At 49.9% G+C, this 18,999-nt stretch overlaps 1 protein-coding gene across 1 annotated transcript in view; it reads left to right on the top strand.

Annotated features, from left to right (window-relative positions):
- The first annotated feature begins 6,501 nt into the window (after positions 1 to 6,501).
- CPZ (carboxypeptidase Z) overlaps positions 6,502 to 18,999 on the top strand; it is a 96,189-nt gene continuing 83,691 nt past the window's right edge. The window contains exon 1 of the mRNA XM_075857488.1: positions 6,502 to 6,679. Coding sequence (XP_075713603.1) covers positions 6,580 to 6,679 — 100 coding nt within the window. The 5' untranslated portion in view covers positions 6,502 to 6,579. The remainder of the gene's footprint in view (positions 6,680 to 18,999) is intronic.

The raw sequence follows: 18,999 nt of genomic DNA, 5'->3' as shown, positions 1-18,999 counted from the left end.
AAAACTTGCTCGCCGTGGCCGCACTACCCCCTTCCTGACGTATTTGTACCAAACTTGCTAACGTGACGTCCAGGTGACACCCCTCCTGTGATGGGAAGTCATTCCCCGCAATCTCCAACCACCGATCCCACGCTCTGCAATGACTCTTCCAAGTCGCCGGTACCACCGAACCCCTCAACAGTCTCATAAGTTGTCCTCGACCAGGGCCCATAAGTGAAGGGGGGGGACACCCCTTCTGCCAAAGCTGCCGGGTGCAATTCCCGAAACCGGGACATCTGTGAACGAGACAAAGCATCAGCCATCACATTACTGACACCCGGAACATGTTTTGCACGAAACCACACATTCAAACGCAAACACTTCAAAACCAACCGTCTTAATAAAGCTAATACCGGCAACGAACTAGACGACAACCCGTTCACCGCATGCACCACCGCCATGTTGTCTGTCCAAAATACAATCCTCTTATTCACCATCACGCTACCCCATAACTCTATTGCAACTATAATAGGAAACAATTCCAATAGCGTTAAATTACGTAAGACTCCCAAATCACTCCAATGCAAGGGCCAAGGGGATCTACACCAACTTCGGCCCAAAATTGCTCCAAAACCATCACTTCCGGCTGCATCCGTAAATAATTCCAAATCTACATTAGACAACTCAGCGTCCTGACACACCGACCTCCCGTTAAACGAACTCAAAAAGAATGCCAAACAAACAAATCCTTCCTCATACAAGAGGTTACCCGGATAAAATGATTTGGCTTCGAGATACCTCTAGTGGCTAAAGACAAACGCCTAGAAAAAACACGACCCATTGGAATTATACGACAAGCAAACACCAGCAATCCCATTAACGACTGTAACTGTTTTAACGTCACTTTTTTCGACCCCATGACCTGGTCAACCTGCGTCACTAGCCTTGCCAATTTATCATCCGGCAACCGAAAAATCATCCGCTCGCTATCTATTTCGATACCCAAAAATGACAAAACCGTTACAGGACCTTCCGTCTTATCCTCGGAAATAGGTACCCCGAAACGCGACATCACCTGTCGAAACACTCTCAGCAACGTGCTGCACAACCCAGAGCCCCCCGGGCCCACAAAAAGAAAATCATCCAGATAATGAATGACCGAGTCACAACCAGACTCCAAACGAACTACCCACTCTAAAAATGACGCAAACATCTCAAAGTAACTGCATGATATTGAACAACCCATAGGAAGGCACATATCCACGTAAAACCCTTTGTCTAAACAACAACCCAGCAGGTGAAAACACTCCGGATGAACCGGCAGCAAACGAAAGGCCGCTTCAATATCAGATTTGGCTAACAACGCCCCTTGTCCAGCCGCCTGTACCAACCTTACTGCAACATCAAAAGACGTATACGAAACCGCCGCCTCCGCCCTAGAAATACCGTCATTAACAGAACCACCGCGAGGAAAAGAAAGGTGATGAATCAGCCTAAACTTTCCTCGTTCCTTCTTTGGAACTAAACCAAGGGGGGAAACTCGCAGATTCGTATACGGCGGCTCGCTGAATGGACCTGCCATTCTTCCTAATTCCACTTCTTTAGCTAATTTTAGCCGCGCAATGCCCACATTCTCATTGATCGACTTCAAATTGTCAGCCAATGACAATGTCGCAGAATATTCAAAAGGAATCTCAAAACCAAACGAAAACCCGTTAGTGAGCACCTCTGCTTCCCGCCTCCTGTGGTACCGCTCTAACCATGGGCCCATCTCGAGCACGTTCACCGGCGTTCTCCGCTGCGCCGGAAGGAGGTGCCTTGACCGGCTGCTTACCTCTCCGGAAACACCGGAGCGCCGAATGAGCGCCCCCACAGATGGAGCATTCATGTCGAAATTTGCACGTGGCAAAGAAACGACAGTGGCCCTCATTGTAGAGCCAACAGGCACCTGTGGGCCTAGCGGCCGCAACTCCAGGGGCGGGGCCCGGTGCTGCGGCCGCACTGGGAAAGGGGCGTTGTTGCCTACTCCCTTGCGCTAAAATAAGCTGCAACCACACGTCCGTTGCCTTCGTCGCCCAACTAATATCAGGCGACAAAGCCAAACGTCGCCGAAATTCTTCATCATATCGCCACCAGGCCGCACCACCGTGCAGCCTGTGGGCGCTGAAAATTGTGTCAAAATAGACAAACAACTCGGCCCCTTTCCCAGGATAGCGTTGGCAAATAACATGAGCCAGTGTAGCGTAACACTGTACCCAGTTGCCAAATGTTTTCGCTACTTTTGCTTTCCTATCCGAACCTCTCTCAAAGCCCCGCTCCTTGTCGACAGTCACCTGCTCCACCGAGACCAAGGACCAAATATCCACAAATTCATTCCTCCAAATCTTGTCCTTGACCTCAGCTGACAAATGAGTCCCGAGAGGAGCGACTCCACAAAACAATGAATCTCTAAACGTCAAACTAGCTAAAGCATTCTCTTTCTCAGACGGGGGCATAGCTCCCTCTGGTGGCACAGAGGGACACGACGTTCCCTCATTCACTTTCAACCCAGCCACCACGGCTTTTAAAACAGAAATCAAATCCGCACCCGCTGCATTAGGTTTATTAAGCCATGCGTCACCGCAGGCCGACTCACCGCTCCCAGAGGTCCCACCGACTCCAGAGGGTCCTTCAGCCACTTGCCGCGGCACTGGAACCACGGCCTGCACCTCCTCCACAGGCCCGGCGGGAGGTACAACCTGGGACAGCTGCTCCTGATCCACCGACAAGCGCTGCACCTCCCGGCGTCGACTGCGTCTCTGCGGCCGTGAGGATCTCCTCGACGACCTCCTCCATGATCCGGATGATGCGGACGTCGTCGCAGACGAGGAGGAGAAACCATCGCTGGAAGACGAGGAATACCGTCGACCACGCCTCTTCCCGTCACCTGACCTGCGACGTCCATGATGGCCGTGCCGGCGATGTCCACCAGCCCGGCGTTTCCTCCCTCGCCTGGAACGCTCCCTTCTTGGACCTGCAGGAGAGAAAGATGACAAGGCAGGAGAAGGGCAAATAGCATCCAAAACACCCTCACTCCTATCTTTCCTAGCACACTCCCCCCCTGCCCCTGATCCGTGCTGACAGGGGCCCGGGGGGGACCGGGGTGGAGAAGCGACAGGCACCGCAGAAGCCCCCGCCCCCTGGCTGGGCTGCTTGCTCACCGTCCGCCTCCCCGCACCCGCCGCCATCTTCTTTTTTCGTGCGCCGCCATCTTGTGTCCTGGCTGCACTGCGCCTGCCAGGACGTCCCGCCCCTGTTCCCCCCGCCGCCAATTCTGCCTGCGTAGAGAACAGCACGGGGAAAGATGGCGCCGACCCCGGCTGCACACAGGCCCCAGAAGCAAGTCCCAGCTCCTGTGAACATGCCGCATGGTAAGCGACCATGTCGGACCAGTCGCCTGAGTCCGCCATATTCACCCCACTGTCACGATAGTCGGCCGCTGCCTCCGCGCCCGCATCAGCAGCTCGAGGCGGGTTGTACCGTGCCCGTGCCGGTTTAACAGCCGCCCTCTTACCGCCATGGGGAAGGACGCCAGCGCGACGAGTGGACGGGGGGGAGGGGGGCACTATGTCGACCGACGAAGCACCCGTCGACATAGGCCTAGGGGACCTGCTGGGACCACCGCATGACTGTGCAGCAGTCACAGCACCCCTCATAGCAACAGGGCTAGGGCTTAGTCTAACCGGAGGGCGTGTAACGCGCTGCGGCCTACCTCGGGTAGCCGCTCCCGACTGTTCCATGCCCCGCTCAGCTCCTCGCCTCTCCTTCCTCCAACAGGGATTCCAGCCAGGCAGGCCCCTCTGCCGCTACCCGCTGTGCCACCTTCCGCAACAGTTCTTCTGCCATCTTCTTAACGACCACGCTCTGAATCTCCACAGCAGCAGCAAAGGTGTTTCTTCCACTGCAGCTTGAAGGTAAGAGGGCTTCCTGCTCCAAACCTCTGCCTTATATCTTCTTAACCACGCCCCTCTTACCCCTTGTTGACCAATCCTGATCCTGGGCATTATTTTAAACCGTTCCATCCTTTCTTAACCCCTTGCAGTCCCTGACACTCTCCCTAGGCGCTTCAGTGTCTACAAAACAGCCAGGAGGCGGCATGAATAAATCTAGTATGTCATGTGCATCATATTGATATATTATATGCAATTGTTCTCTACTGTGAAGCTATAAAATTGTATTTAGTTATTGTTTAGACTTAGGTGTTACTGGGAACGCTGGGTGATAACCAACATGGCCACTGTTTTGTTTGAGTTCTGAATGGCAAATTCGTATAATGTGCAGTCATATGGGTATGAGGGATGAATCATTGCATTACTGGACACAATTGTCATGCAGAAGTTTTGGAAAGGTGGTAAATCCAGTCTAAGGGGATTGCAATGTCAGACTTAGTGATTGTCACCCAACTTTCTTAGAGGAAGATCTAACTAAGAATTTAGTGAGAAGAATATTTGAAGGGATTCTCCTGGACTTTAATATTGATGGAAAATCCTTAGCATATCAGCACAATGGAGGGGAAGGAAAATTCATGTGGGCGTCATGTCCCCTTTATTATTTCCTAGGCACGGTGGCTCATCTTTTTGGTGGCTGAGTCTGGTACTGCAGCTTGTCTTACTCAAGACGTGGACTCTTTAATGTGCTGATTAGTAGGGGTCTAAACAATGGGACCCCGCCCCATCAGATCAATAAAGGAGTCATCAATGTTTAAAGGGGTTATGCGGGGACCAAAAAGTTTTAGCAGTGTACCCACTGCAGTATGCAGTACGCTCGCTAATATACATTCTGGTGCCCCGTCGCGCTGATTATGAAATTCTAATAGATTTTTTATAGCGCTGGCGGGGGACCGACAGTTTAGTTGCACAGTTTTCCTTGATATCGATGCGACTATTCGTCATTCGACCGGCCCCGCTCTAATCTATGTACAAGCAGTAACTACTGCTACTGCGAGTACATGGAGTACAGCGAGGCCAGTCCCATGACGAAGAGTCGTATTGTCATCAAGGAAGGCTGTGCAACTAGCCTTCCGGTCCCCGGCAGCGCTATAAAAGTTGATTAAAATCTCATAATCAGCGCGACAGGGCACCAGAATGTATATTAGCGAGCGTACTGCATACTGCAGTGAGTACACTGCTAAAACTTTTTGGTCCCCGTATAACCCCCCTAACATCTTGATAGGAGAAGAATACTGAGGGTTTTATATTTTCTACATTTTAGCTACAGAAAGTGTTTGTGATCTTTCTAGTAAGACTTCTTGTAAATCCCCTTTTCTAGGAACATATTTACAGGCTATTGCTCAATCGTATTTCTGTTACAGTTGGAAAAGTAATTTACTGTCTTAGAAACTTTTGTCCGACTTCTGTAATAAAGTGCTCATGTTCCAAGAAAAACACAAGAGTCTAATCCAAATTCATTTGTACCCTTTTGGCCTTTATAGTGACATAAATAAAAATAATTTTTAAGAAACCCTATTTGTGTTCTTCTAATGCCTCATGCACACGACCGTTGTGCCACTCGGGCCGTTTTTGACGGCATCCGAGTGGCACCCGATTGTCATGATGGACCCATTCACTTTAGCAGGTGAATCGGGTCCGTGAAAAATGGTCCGAGTCTCCGATCCGAGGAAAGATAGAACATGTCCTATCTTTCCTCGGATCACTGATGGGACTAGGACGGCACACATGGTCGTGTGCATGAGGCGTAAGGCGCATGTAATGGATTAAAGGTGCTGTATGAGAGTATAAAAACATGGCTGCTTTTTTCTAGAAACAGCGCCACTCTTGTCCATTGTCTGTGTCTGGTATTGCAGCTTATTCCTGAATAAGTAATTAGGGCTGAGCTGCAATACCAGACACACCCTATGGACAAGATAGGCGCAATAATCTCAATGGAATTGGTTCATAGGACCCCACATTTTACAATGCTATCAACCCCTGGTGATGATAACACTCTGAAATAATGAAGTCAGCACCTGAAACGAAAAGGTTAAATAAGTTGATAGAAGAAAAAGCTACCCATGTATCCTGTTGTAATAAAGGAGATGTTCAGAAAATGTTACAAACTTGTCCCCTGAGTTCCAGTGTGAACATAGCAAGAATTTGTGTGCATTTTTGTGGTAGTGCGGTTACTTGTTATAGACTGGGAGCCTTTCTGCTCTTGTGCAACCATAGCATGTGAACACTTGGAGACATATGCATTCCCTCAAAGTCAGGCCTTGTATATGGAAATCTCCCTCTTTTACTCAGTAATTCATAGTCATCCCAGGCCTGTACTTATAGCTTCTAAATACCCCCAGAGAGCCTGGAATGAATGATTCCCCATGAAAAGAGGAGACGATTATCTTCTAAACTGACTAGGGATCTGCCGCCTGCCCCTAGTAAATCTGAATATCCCTAGAACGTCCAATGTAACATGACCCCAGGGATGTATTCATTGTAACACGTGAGCAATTTGGCTGCCTGGAAAGAAAGAAAAAAAAGTGTCTTGATACAGCCCAGACTATCAGTTGTGGTGCAGACCTCTCCACTGCTGCCGGTGCCACATCAGTCTCCCCGATCCCTGATCACAATGCCAGCATACAGGTATCCCCTGCTTGGGGGTCTGCTTATCATTAGTGTGGGGGTTGTGAGCGGCTCCCCCAGCTGCCTCCCTGGAGACCGAGACTTGGGTAAGAACACAATATGGTACTGCTGTTTATGTGTTTAGTTGTTTTGTTCTACTTCACTAGCTGTGGTATATATAGTTACTGTATGTATATAATCTATCTATCTATCTATCTATCTATCTATCTATCTATCTATCTATCTATCTATCTATCTATCTATCTATCTATCTATCTATCTATCTATCTATCATCTATCTATCTATCTATCTATCTATCTATCTATCTATCTATCTATCTATCTATCTATCTATCTATCTATCTCATATCTATCTATCTATCTATCTATCTATCTATCTATCTATCTATCTATCTATCTATCTATCTATCTATCTATCTATCTATCTATCTATCTATCTATCTATCTATCTATCTCATATCTATCTATCTATCTATCTATCTATCTATCTATCTATCTATCTATCTATCTATCTATCTATCTATCTATCTATCTATCTATCTATCTATCTATCTCGTATCTATCTATCTATCTATCTATCTATCTATCTATCTATCTATCTATCTATCTATCTATCTATCTATCTATCTATCTATCTATCTATCTATCTATCTATCTATCTATCTATAAAATGATATATAAATTATATATATATTGTAGAAACAATTTTTTAAACTTATAGCCGTATCCATAGGTTATCTCCTCCGACTTGGCTCAACGTTCATGTTTATTTCAGTAGGGAGAAGGGGATACCTCTGGCAGCTGCTTATCTCCCAAGTGAACTCAGGATGAGGCATGTTGCAATCCAACATGCCTGAACCTCCTTTACTGGCACTGGCGACAGTCGAGAGACCCCCGTACACATTAGATTGTTGACATGTCCCACCAAAATTGGAGGAATACCAATGTCCATTAAAATTCAGTAGCAGTCAATGGGTTGTATAATGCATCAAATAACTATTTACAGAGTGGTACCCACAGATGTAAGAGCTGATCACAGCATAGTCTCAAAAGCGAGCTGTGTCAGGAGCCATTGTCCTGGATAAAACCCCCACAGTGGACCTACGTCCTCCTGAGAAGTGTGCGGGTCCAAGAGGCGGTCATTTATGGCATGTTCTGTGAATATGTCATAAATGCCTAAAGTGGGAGTACCCCTTTAATATGGTCATGTGAATGAGCTCTACTACATTTCTGAACTATGACTTTTTAGAGAGGAGTGGCAAGGTCGTGATGGGGCGTGGCTAGTTAAGTCAATACCAAATCTTGTCTTAGAAAAGTGGATCAGACCTAGTCAGGTGCTTTTGCCTGATTTAAGGATATGTTCACACGCTTAGCAAAAAACGTCTGAAAATACGGAGCTGTTTTCAAGGGAAAACAGCTCCTGATTTTCAGAAGTTTTTCAATTAACTAGCGTTTTTCGCATAATTTTTTACGCCCGTTTTTGGAGCTGCCTGTCATGGGCAATGGGTTTGTGGACCCACTAGGCCGCTCCGCCGTAGCGGGGAGGCAGCTGACCAGGTCACAGTCTATGTGAAAGTAGATAGCAGACAGTAATGTTTAGGTACCTGTAATAGTCCGGACGGTGACTGTTGCCTCAGCACGGATGGAGACAGGTGCGGAAAGTGGCGCCAGACGTGGCGGGCAGTATCCGATGAGCCGATGGTACTTGACGTGGCAGATGGCACTTGACGTGGCAGATGACACTTGACGTGGCAGATGGCAGTTGACGTGGCAGATGGCACTTGACGTGGCAGATGGCACTTGACGTGGCAGATGACACTTGAACACGGGTAGGCACAGGAACAATGCGGAATACAGGAACGGTAACAGGGCACGGGTAACAGCAAGAACGGGAGACACTAAGGGACCATTTGCGAGACAGACAGGGAAAGACTAACAACGCTCAGGCAAGGATCAGAAGGGCTGGGGCATTCTTATAGAGCAGGGAATCACGTGGGTTAATAATCATTGATTCCATGTGCGCGCGCTGGCCCTTTAAGAGCGGGCGCTAGCGTGCGCGCGCACCCTACGGGACCCAGCCGGACGGAGCGGAAGCGAGCGCTGGCATCTCCTAGGAGGGAGACGGAGGCCAGCGCTCACAGATCCATGGCTGCGGGCGTCGGGAGGTGAGTGAACCCGACGGCCCGCGGCCATGGGCGCTACACTGCTTTTCTGTAGAGTCAATGAAAAACGGCTCGAAAAACAGCTCAAGAAGTGACATGCACTTCTTTTTCGCGGGCGTTTTTTTACGCGGACGTTTTTCAAAATGGCCACGTAAAAAAAAACGCTCCATCGGAACAGAATGACGTTTTTGCCATTAAAATCAATGGGCAGATGTTTGGAGGCGTTCTGCTTCCAATTATTCGGCCGTTTTTCGGCCGTTTTCGGGCCGAAAAACGGCCAAAAATAAGCCATGTGAACATACTCTTAAGTAGTCAATAGTATGTCCTGTCAGACTTTTTAGAAACTATGTTAAAAACTTTGCTTAAAGTTTTCACATTGTTGCAACTTTTCCTGTAGCAGCTGCATTCATAAATTTGGCCATCGATGTAAAGTGCTATATAAATGAAGAGAAAATAAAAAAAAAAAAATCGCTGTATAATCCACTAGTACAGGATATAGCAGCCAGTGTTCTTCTCAATGTCAGAACTGTTGGAAAACACTTGCTAAGCTTTTACATGTGATGTCTTGACCTGTATTTAAGATTTCTCCAGAGATATAATTTTCTCTTCTTTTCTCTGTGAAGGATTATCCCAGACCTCATTCCATTTACCAAAACATAGCCTGTGGGTATAGAAGAGTTTAATGACCCTGTAGTGTTAGTAGTTGGTATTTTTACCCTGTAATAAATTGGAGATACAGTATGCTGGAATGCAGGGAAGTGATTCCAGTTAAATGAAGTAGCTCTGAAATTATAACGTTTGCAGAATTATCTTATGAGGGTTGGAGGCTTTAATGGAGCTACAACAAAGCAGGATATTTGCAAGTGTTGATGGGTATGGTAACCCCCCATGTGTCCTGATAAGTGGAGAATTGTCCAGACTTGCTTCATTGTCCATCATCCGGAATGTGAATGTCCGGCCTGCACTAATAAATCCCTGACCTAAAGTAATAATTACAGCTCAACCAACCTGTTAAGTAGTTTATGACTTGGGAAACCTGGACAGTACTGATTGTCCTTGCGGAGATCCAACTTTTAGGGACTCTATATGGCAATGCTCCCTTGGAAAAAGTATGTTATAGGTGGCAGTGGAGAGACAGTTTTCTTCCTTTTGGAGGAGAGTTATTTTGCATGACCTGCCTAAGTAGAGTCGTGTGTTAACCTTATACCATACTATCCCCCCCACCCCCACTTAGTAAAGACACATGACACCGAGGTTGGATGTGAAATGGCCACAGCAGCCGTTTATTAATTTCACAGTTTTATAAAAACAATTTAAATCCGAAACATTCGGATAACTAGTTAGGAATCCACCAGAGAATTCCTCCTAATAATTCACATGACCCAACATGGGTCAGAATCGTAAATAACAATTTAACGTTAACATTAACCCGAGCAGAGGAAGTCCTTGAAGCCCCTTCAGATAGTCCTTTTTAAAGAACACACCGAATTAGCCATCTGCAAACCACCAATTACCTCCAGCCGTAAACCAGCTCGGAAGCACCGTTCACCTCTGCAGATGGCTCCAACCACTAGAAGTCCACTTCAAGGGGATAACACCCGATGAAGCCCTCAAGTGATATACCGACCACTAGAAGTCCACTTCAAAGGGATAACACCCGATGAAGCCTTCAAGTGATATACCTTCTACCAGAAGACCACTTCAAAGGGATAACACCCGATGAAGTCTTCAACCATGTACCTTTTTTGGGGGACGCATACCCCCGATGCGACCCCCCCACCATTTTGTACTGACTGGCCTCAAGGACTCCCCCCGCCAGCTGCCATGACAACAGAACCTACTCCGGAAAAAAGAAAAACATGTTAAATAAGCACACAAATAAAAACCAACGCTCATAGACGGACGTACATAAGACCTAAGGAGTAACAAACCAAGGGCGGGAGGGTGGGAGCTTACTGTTTCTGTGTTACTCCTCCCGCTGCTTCCGGCTCAATGCCGAGAAACAGCGGGAAGCTCAGTAACGGCCCCCCGTCCCCCTTAACTCCTCCCCGTCCCCCCTCCAACTCCCTCCAACTCTCCCTCACCTAATTAACCCTTTCCCTACTAGGACGGTCATGTCGGCTTCCCTTAATCCCTGCAGGCTGCGTCCAGCCTCTTCTTGACCTGCCTAAGTAGAGTCGTGTGTTAACCTTATACCATACTATCCCCCCACCCCCACTTTAGTAAAGACACATGACACCGAGGTTGGATGTGAAATGGCCACAGCAGCCGTTTATTAATTTCACAGTTTTATAAAAACAATTTAAATCCGAAACATTCGGATAACTAGTTAGGAATCCACCAGAGAATTCCTCCTAATAATTCACATGACCCAACATGGGTCAGAATCGTAAATAACAATTTAACGTTAACATTAACCCGAGCAGAGGAAGTCCTTGAAGCCCCTTCAGATAGTCCTTTTTAAAGAACACACCGAATTAGCCATCTGCAAACCACCAATTACCTCCAGCCGTAAACCAGCTCGGAAGCACCGTTCACCTCTGCAGATGGCTCCAACCACTAGAAGTCCACTTCAAGGGGATAACACCCGATGAAGCCCTCAAGTGATATACCGACCACTAGAAGTCCACTTCAAAGGGATAACACCCGATGAAGCCTTCAAGTGATATACCTTCTACCAGAAGACCACTTCAAAGGGATAACACCCGATGAAGTCTTCAACCATGTACCTTTTTTGGGGGACGCATACCCCCGATGCGACCCCCCCACCATTTTGTACTGACTGGCCTCAAGGACTCCCCCCGCACAGCGAAACAGGCCTTGACCACCTTAAGCCTGTGAGTTCCTCCACACCACCACCGCCCTTTCTATGCCTTCTGCTATCGCCAAGCTCCAAAGATCAATGCCAACCTCGGTCAGATGAACCCCGTCACTCCTCCAGAAATTCCCCACTCCTGACTCCAAATCCCTATGCCTCACGCAAATGCCCCCGTTTCTTGCCACAAAACGGGACACCGCCCGGTTAACTTTAATGCGAGCCTTATTGACTCTCTCCACTGATCTTGCTAACCGCCAATGCTTTCTTGGGACTATGTCCGACCACACTATCACCAACTTGGGATAAGATACCCACAAACACAACATATCATGTTTGATATCCCGCACCAACTCACGAAAGGGGCGGACTCCTAAGTCATTCCCACCCACGTGCAACACTAAGACCTCCGGAACCCTATCAAGCCGCACATATGTCTGGAATTCCGCCAACACCCTGCTCCATGACATACCTCTAAAACCCAGCCAATGCACAACCGCGTCCTGTCGCGGAATGCGCAACTGGCGACCATCCGGGCGGACGTCCGCCCTCAAAGCCCCCCAGTGCACGTACGAATGACCCATCAACCACACCAAACACGGAGGCGAATCTGAAACGGAAAACACAGTTAGGCACCACCATATAACATTTGTAAAGCGTAAACAACAAAATTATAACATATGGGGGCGGACATAGGACTTAAACCTTTTAGACTCCCAACGACCAATACGCCTCACCCCCTCATCATCCAACCCCCAGCGCCCCGCTTCCGTTGCTGCGCCAATCCTGAAGGAATGAGATGAATATGAGCCTGCCGCAACACCAACCGCCGTCAAACATTTTTTAAATACAGCTCCAAACTGAAACCTGGACAAAAACGACCCGTCCACATGACGTAACAAAGGCAAATCTGGAGACCCCCTGTTTTTCGTAAAACCCCGCATGCACTCTACTGGGCACATGACCGACCCCGGGAGAGCGAACAAAACTATCAGTTTACCCTTCCCTACTTGGTCAGTTTTAGATCGACGCAACCATACCTCCAGCCGGTCTGCGAATAGGCTCACCTCCCCAGATCTCAGCCCCCCTGCCCGTTTGGTACTTGGCGACACCAACTCACCTATTCTAAACGCTCCAAAGAACGCTAACGAAAAAGCCAACCGAAACAAATCCATTTCGTCTGAAGAACGACAGACCGATGCTAATGAACCGCCCAACGAGCTAAGCAAAGCAAACGACACCGGCCTTCTACTATCCACCTCCACCCTACCTCGGCGCAACCCCTTCAAAGCCTGCGATACCAGAAATTCCTTCGATACATCCTGAAAGCCCCGCAACTTAAACCCAAACGCCACCGCAGATATGAACCGGTTCACCTTCGCTACTGAAAACCCCGCCTCCCAGGCGTCCCCTAACCAGTACAAAAGTGCCACCAACCTGTCTCTATCCGTATTGACGTCACCCAACTCTCTTACCCACTCCTCCCACTGCCTCCAACAAGCAGCATAAGCACTCCACGTCGTGCGCGCCAAAGACCTTTGTAACAGCTGTTCTATGGGACCGATACCAGATCCCAAAGATGCTCCGGACAAGCCAAACCGAGACGTTCCGCTCCCGGTGCCAATTGCCGAAACCGGTCCCACTGCGAGCGAGAAAGAGCATCAGCGATACAATTCCGTACACCCGGGACATGCACCGCCACCACCCACGCGTTCAGCGACAAACACACCAACACTAAATGTCGCAACAATTGAACTACCGGAGGAGAGGACGCCGTGATGTTATTAATGGCAAGCACCACCCCCATGTTGTCGCAGTAAAAACGGACCTTCTTATCCCTGAGCCTGTCCCCCCAAATGGTAGCCGCCACCACGATGGGAAACAGCTCGAGCAGGGCCAGATTCCGCGTGAGTCCACTGGACACCCAGCTAGCCGGCCATTGACCTGCGCACCACGGACCTCCCCCGTAAGCTCCAAAACCACCCGCCCCAGCCGCATCCGTGAAAATATTCAAATCACTCGTATCCTGCGCTGGGGCCATCCATAGCGAGCGACCATTGTACTGGCCCAAGAAGTCATCCCAAACCTGAAGATCAGCACGGTGCTCCTCCTTGAGCCGCACAAAATGATGCGGCGCACGCACTCCCGCCGTTGCCGCCGCCAACCTCCTACCAAACACCCTCCCCATCGGCATAATCCGGCAGGCGAAATTCAACTTCCCCAGCAGCGACTGAAGCTCCCTCAGCGTCATTTTCTTCATTCTACAAGCCCGTCGAACCTCCAGCCTCAAAGCACCCAACTTATCCGCCGGGAGACGACACTCCATTGCCACCGAGTCTATTTCGATTCCCAAAAAACAAATCGTCGCTACCGGGCCCTCCGTTTTTTCCGGCACCAAAGGAATCCCAAAATCCCTCGCCACCTTCTGTAGAGCATGAAGCAAATTACCGCAAACCGGCGAACCCCCCGGGCCAACGCACAAAAAATCATCTAAGTAATGGATCAACGAGTCGACCCCGGATACTCCCCTCGTTACCCACTCCATGAAGCTACTAAACGCCTCGAAGTATGCACAAGAAAGGGAACACCCCATCGGAAGGCACCGATCCACGTAAAAAGCCCCATTCCAAAAACAACCCAACAGCCGTTGGCTTTCTGGATGGACCGGCAACAACCTGAACGCCGCCTCGATGTCAGTTTTTGCTAGCAGCGCCCCAGGACCCGCAGCCCGCACTAACCCCACCGCCTTATCGAATGAGGTATAAACTACGGAGCACAACTCGTGATCAATCCCGTCATTTACCGACGAACCCTTGGGATACGATAAATGTTGAATCAAACGAAATTTTCCGGGCTCGCGTTTAGGGACAATACCCAACGGGGACACAACTAAATCTTTTACCGGCGACTCAACAAACGGCCCCGACATGCGGCCCAACGAAACTTCTTTTAACAACTTTTCCGACACGACTTTTGCATGCAAGTAAGCCGATTTTAAATTCCTCCGCGTAACCGGAACCTCATAAGGAGGCGGAGGAATAACAAAACCAACACGAAACCCTTCATAAAGCAACTTAGCCGCCGCCCTATCCGGATACTCATTTAGATAAGGGGCCATCTTTTCCACCCTCACCGGCGACACCCCCTTGACCAGCCGCGTGCTGGTTACCTGACCTCTTTTTTCGCAGACATTTTGCCGCCCCGTGTGATGCACCATTACACTCGGAACACACGTGCTTGTACTTGCACGTGGCCCCGAACTTGCACTGACCTTCATTAAATTGCCAGCAAAACCCCGCCTTTCCCCCGCCGCTTTGTCCAACCTGACTAGACTGGCCTCCCTGGCCGGCGCTCCCGGGAAAGGACTGCCTAACCGGAGCCGTAACCCGTAACCAGAGAGCAATATCCTTCTGGTCCCACCGAATCGCCGGCCGAACCGCCTTCCGCTGACGGAATTGCTCATCGTATCGCAGCCACGCTTGACCCCCATACGCCCTATGAGCCTCCCCAATGGCATCAAAATAACAAAACAACGCCGAACAATTTTCCGGCGCCTTTTCCCCTATCACACTAGCCAATATGGCGAACGCCTGCGACCAATTAACGAACGTCTGCGGGATAAGCCTATACCGCCGCCGTTCCTCCTCGTCCTTTTTACTCTCATCCCGCTTGCTCTTATCCAAATTAAATTTAGCGAGCGGCAAGAGAGAAAAAATTTCAACATACTCGTCCTTCCAGATCCGCTCGCGCACCTCCTGCTTTAAATGCGCCCCCAACGGACCTTCAAAACAAACGTACACCTCCCCCCGAGCACGATCATCAATACGCACTCGATCGCCATCCTTTTGTGCCTCGGTCTGTACCGACACCGCGACCGCCTCTCTAACCGCCATCACGGGACGCGCCTGTAACGATCCCACGTCCCTGGGGCCTTCCCAAACTACCGCAGGGGACACTTCCGTTACTACCGGCGCCGCGGCCCTATCTAGGCGCCCCACCAGCTCCCGTAAGCAACCCACTAAGTCCGCCAAACCCGCTCCGTCGCGTCCGCCCGCGCCACTACCGGCCCCCGATGCAATGCTAGCAGCCCCCCCCGCCGACACCCGACATAAAAATCGCTGGATAAGACAATGATGGAGTTATACACTCACCGGGCTGCACAGGCGCTGTGTTCCCGTCAGCCGGACCATCCTGACCTCGACGATACACGTCCAGTTCACCTTCCTCCAGCTCTTCTCTCGCCGACGACTGTCCATCCCAACGACATCTGTGAAACGGGGATGAGGACGCGCTGACCGATGGGCCGGCAACCTGCCGCCCGACCACCGGGACCCAGACTTCCGACCGGACCTGTTGCCTCGACGTCGCTGGAGATCTAGGCGTCCGTCTAGACGATCCTGACGAAGCCTGCCCCCTGGCCGGAACATCACCAGGCGGGGCGGCCGTACCTTGTCCTCCAAATCTTCCATCTGATGGGGGAGGGGTGACAGGGAGCCCAGCCTGCGACTCCCTGCTTACCGCCGGACCCCGTCGCGGCCTGGGATTCCTGCCAGGACGCAGGGCCTGAGAAGGGGCGGTCCTCCCAGATGCCTGGCCTGCAGCGTCCGGGATCGGGCTCCCTCTGCGACGCCGTGTCCGCGGGACTGCCTCCGGACTGAGGCGCTCTGGAGGTCGGGACCGCCGAGAGGGACGGGTCGACCCGGCCTGCGTCGCCGTCACCCCCGGCAACGCTCTCTGACTGCTCTGCGCAGGAGCGGTTGTTGCCGACTCCCCCCCCGCCGCCATAACCATGCTTGTAAGGGGGCCGGGGGAGGGGAGCCTGTCCTGTGCAACAGACCCCGAACACCGGGCCCGACGTGGCGAAACGGCGTCCGGGATCTTAGTTATTGCAGCCACGGTCTCCTCTAGCCATCCGGGACCGTGGTGCACAGCAGCGGCACGCAGCCGCTCTAACATTAAAGACTCTGCCATCCTGAGAAGCACGGGCAACGGGGAGCTTACTGTTTCTGTGTTACTCCTCCCGCTGCTTCCGGCTCAATGCCGAGAAACAGCGGGAAGCTCAGTAACGGCCCCCCGTCCCCCTTAACTCCTCCCCGTCCCCCCTCCAACTCCCTCCAACTCTCCCTCACCTAATTAACCCTTTCCCTACTAGGACGGTCATGTCGGCTTCCCTTAATCCCTGCAGGCTGCGTCCAGCCTCTTCTTGACTTAAAGGGGTTCTCCCATCACAACAACTTATCACATACCCACAAGGGCTATATTGGCTATCTCTGGCAGTCCTATATAGAATGAATGTAGCGTGCGTGCGCGCGCATTTGTGACTGCTGCTCCGATAATACAGGGTACTTGGGACCACTGTTCTTTTGATTTGTGGGGTCCCAGTGATCAAACACTTATCTGTGGATAGGTGATAAGTTATTGTGGTGGGACAACCCTTTAAGAAAAGGATTTTGCTTTGAGAAAAACTCAATTGATTTCCTGGTGCTGAAGAAAGTTTTATGGCGGCACCATTTTATAGTTTACTACTATGAATGAGACATTGCAGAACCTAAGGTGGGGGAACGCAAGAGAGCTTATACCTCATAGCTTTAAAGTCCTATTTGCAATACTACACCCCAAAATATTTTGCTAGACAGATCTATCTCACTATACAAAGAAATTTTTATCTTTTTTGGTTTATATGAACCCTCTACAGCATATCTAGGCAAACACTGGTATCAAGGTCATCATGACCAGCCTTGATCCCTTGATGACCAGCCTTGCCAACTCTGACAGAGGGAGAGCTCACAGCAGCTGTGGGGATTCTGGCGGGGGATTCTGCTCCTGGAGAAGCCCCTGACATTACTATCCATATATGGACAGTGGCAAAGAGTATGGGCAGCACATCAAAACACGATAAGCCTCCGGGGCCCAAATGGGTGCCAGACTCCAGGGAACTGACTTGTAGATCCCCAAAGTTCAAACGAAAAGTAAAAAAGAGAGGCGGCACTCCAAGCAGATGTCAGAAAAAAGGTAGATTTATTCTCCCATCAGTGCAAAAAACAGTGCAACGTTTCAGCTGCTCAATGCTTGACAAAGGCTGCATTGAGCAGCTGAAACGTTGCACTTTTCCTGAGGCTGAATCCCTGGCCAGAGTGTTGCCGATGCTCTGGCTGGTGATTTTGCTCCTGGAGGAGCCCCTGGCGTCACAATCCATACATGGATAGTGACGTCAGGGGCTCCTCCTGAAGTGGAATCCCTGACTAAAGCGTTACCGACGCTCTGGCCAAGGAAATCGCTACTTAAGGGAGCCCCTGACGTCACTGTCCATACATGGACAGTGATGTCAGGTGCTCCTCCAGTAGAGGAATCCCTGGCTAGAGCTTCGGCAACGCTCTGGCTGGGGATTCCACTCACTGAGGGACCTCAATGTTGCTATCTACAGGAAGAGGGGGGTGTAGGGATATCTACAGGGGGGATGTGGCGCTATCTACAGGGGCTGTGCATGGCACTATCTACAGGGGTGTGTGGTATTATCTTCAAGGGGGTGTGTGACATTAACTACAGGGGGCTGTGTGGCACTATCTACAGAGAGCTTCTTTATGGGGGCATAAACAGCCTAACTTTTATTTGGGGGCACAAACTGTCATTTTCTGCCGCTTTACTACCGCAGTAAGTTCCCCCGCAAAGGGGCCCACTAAGTCTGTGTTGCCCAAAGGCCCACATAAACCTGGAGCCATCCCTGATAATGACAACCAATTAATCTGCCTGCATAGATTTTAATTATCAGAGGACTACGTAGAACAGCTAGTCTCAAATATCTCATTTAGATCAATGTAGTTCACTGCCAGCAGGGGGTGCTGTGTGTTTTATTTGGGGGAGTTGCTGTAGATTTTATGAAGTTCAGAGCCTATTATATGTGCTCTACAGATGCTGGAACAATTATATGGGCACTGCAGAGGCCTGGTACATTATGTGGGCACTAAATAGGCTACTGCGTGTGGGTCTATAGTGTGTGCACTGAAAAGGTCAGGTCTACAATACAGAGGCTCTGATACTATGCGGCTACTGCAGAAGCTGAGCCTAGTATGTGAGCACTGCAGAGGCTGTGGCTACCATGGGGTCAACGTTGAGGTTGGGGGTACTATTTAAGCAATGCAGAGGTACAAGCTACTATGTAGGGAATTTTACGAACATTGCTATGTGGCTGGGACTACTCTGTAGGCTCTACAATGGATAAGAGACAAGGGATTTTTCAGTAGTTTATAGTACATTGCTGGCCTATGCTTAGGAGGGGCCATCATTGTGTGATCAGAGCACTGTGGCCCCTTCACTGTAGTACCTGACACATTATTGTCCATACCCATGCGGCTTCATCTGGTACTACAGCTCAGCATGCCCCTTCAATATACTAATCACTGTGGGACTGTAAGTCTGGGTTCACACGACC

This window comes from Rhinoderma darwinii, chromosome 1 (assembly GCF_050947455.1).
Source record: "Rhinoderma darwinii isolate aRhiDar2 chromosome 1, aRhiDar2.hap1, whole genome shotgun sequence".
NCBI classification, from domain to species: domain Eukaryota; kingdom Metazoa; phylum Chordata; class Amphibia; order Anura; family Rhinodermatidae; genus Rhinoderma; species Rhinoderma darwinii.
Note: the sequence above shows the minus strand (reverse complement) of the source record. Positions and strands in the feature narration are given on the sequence as shown.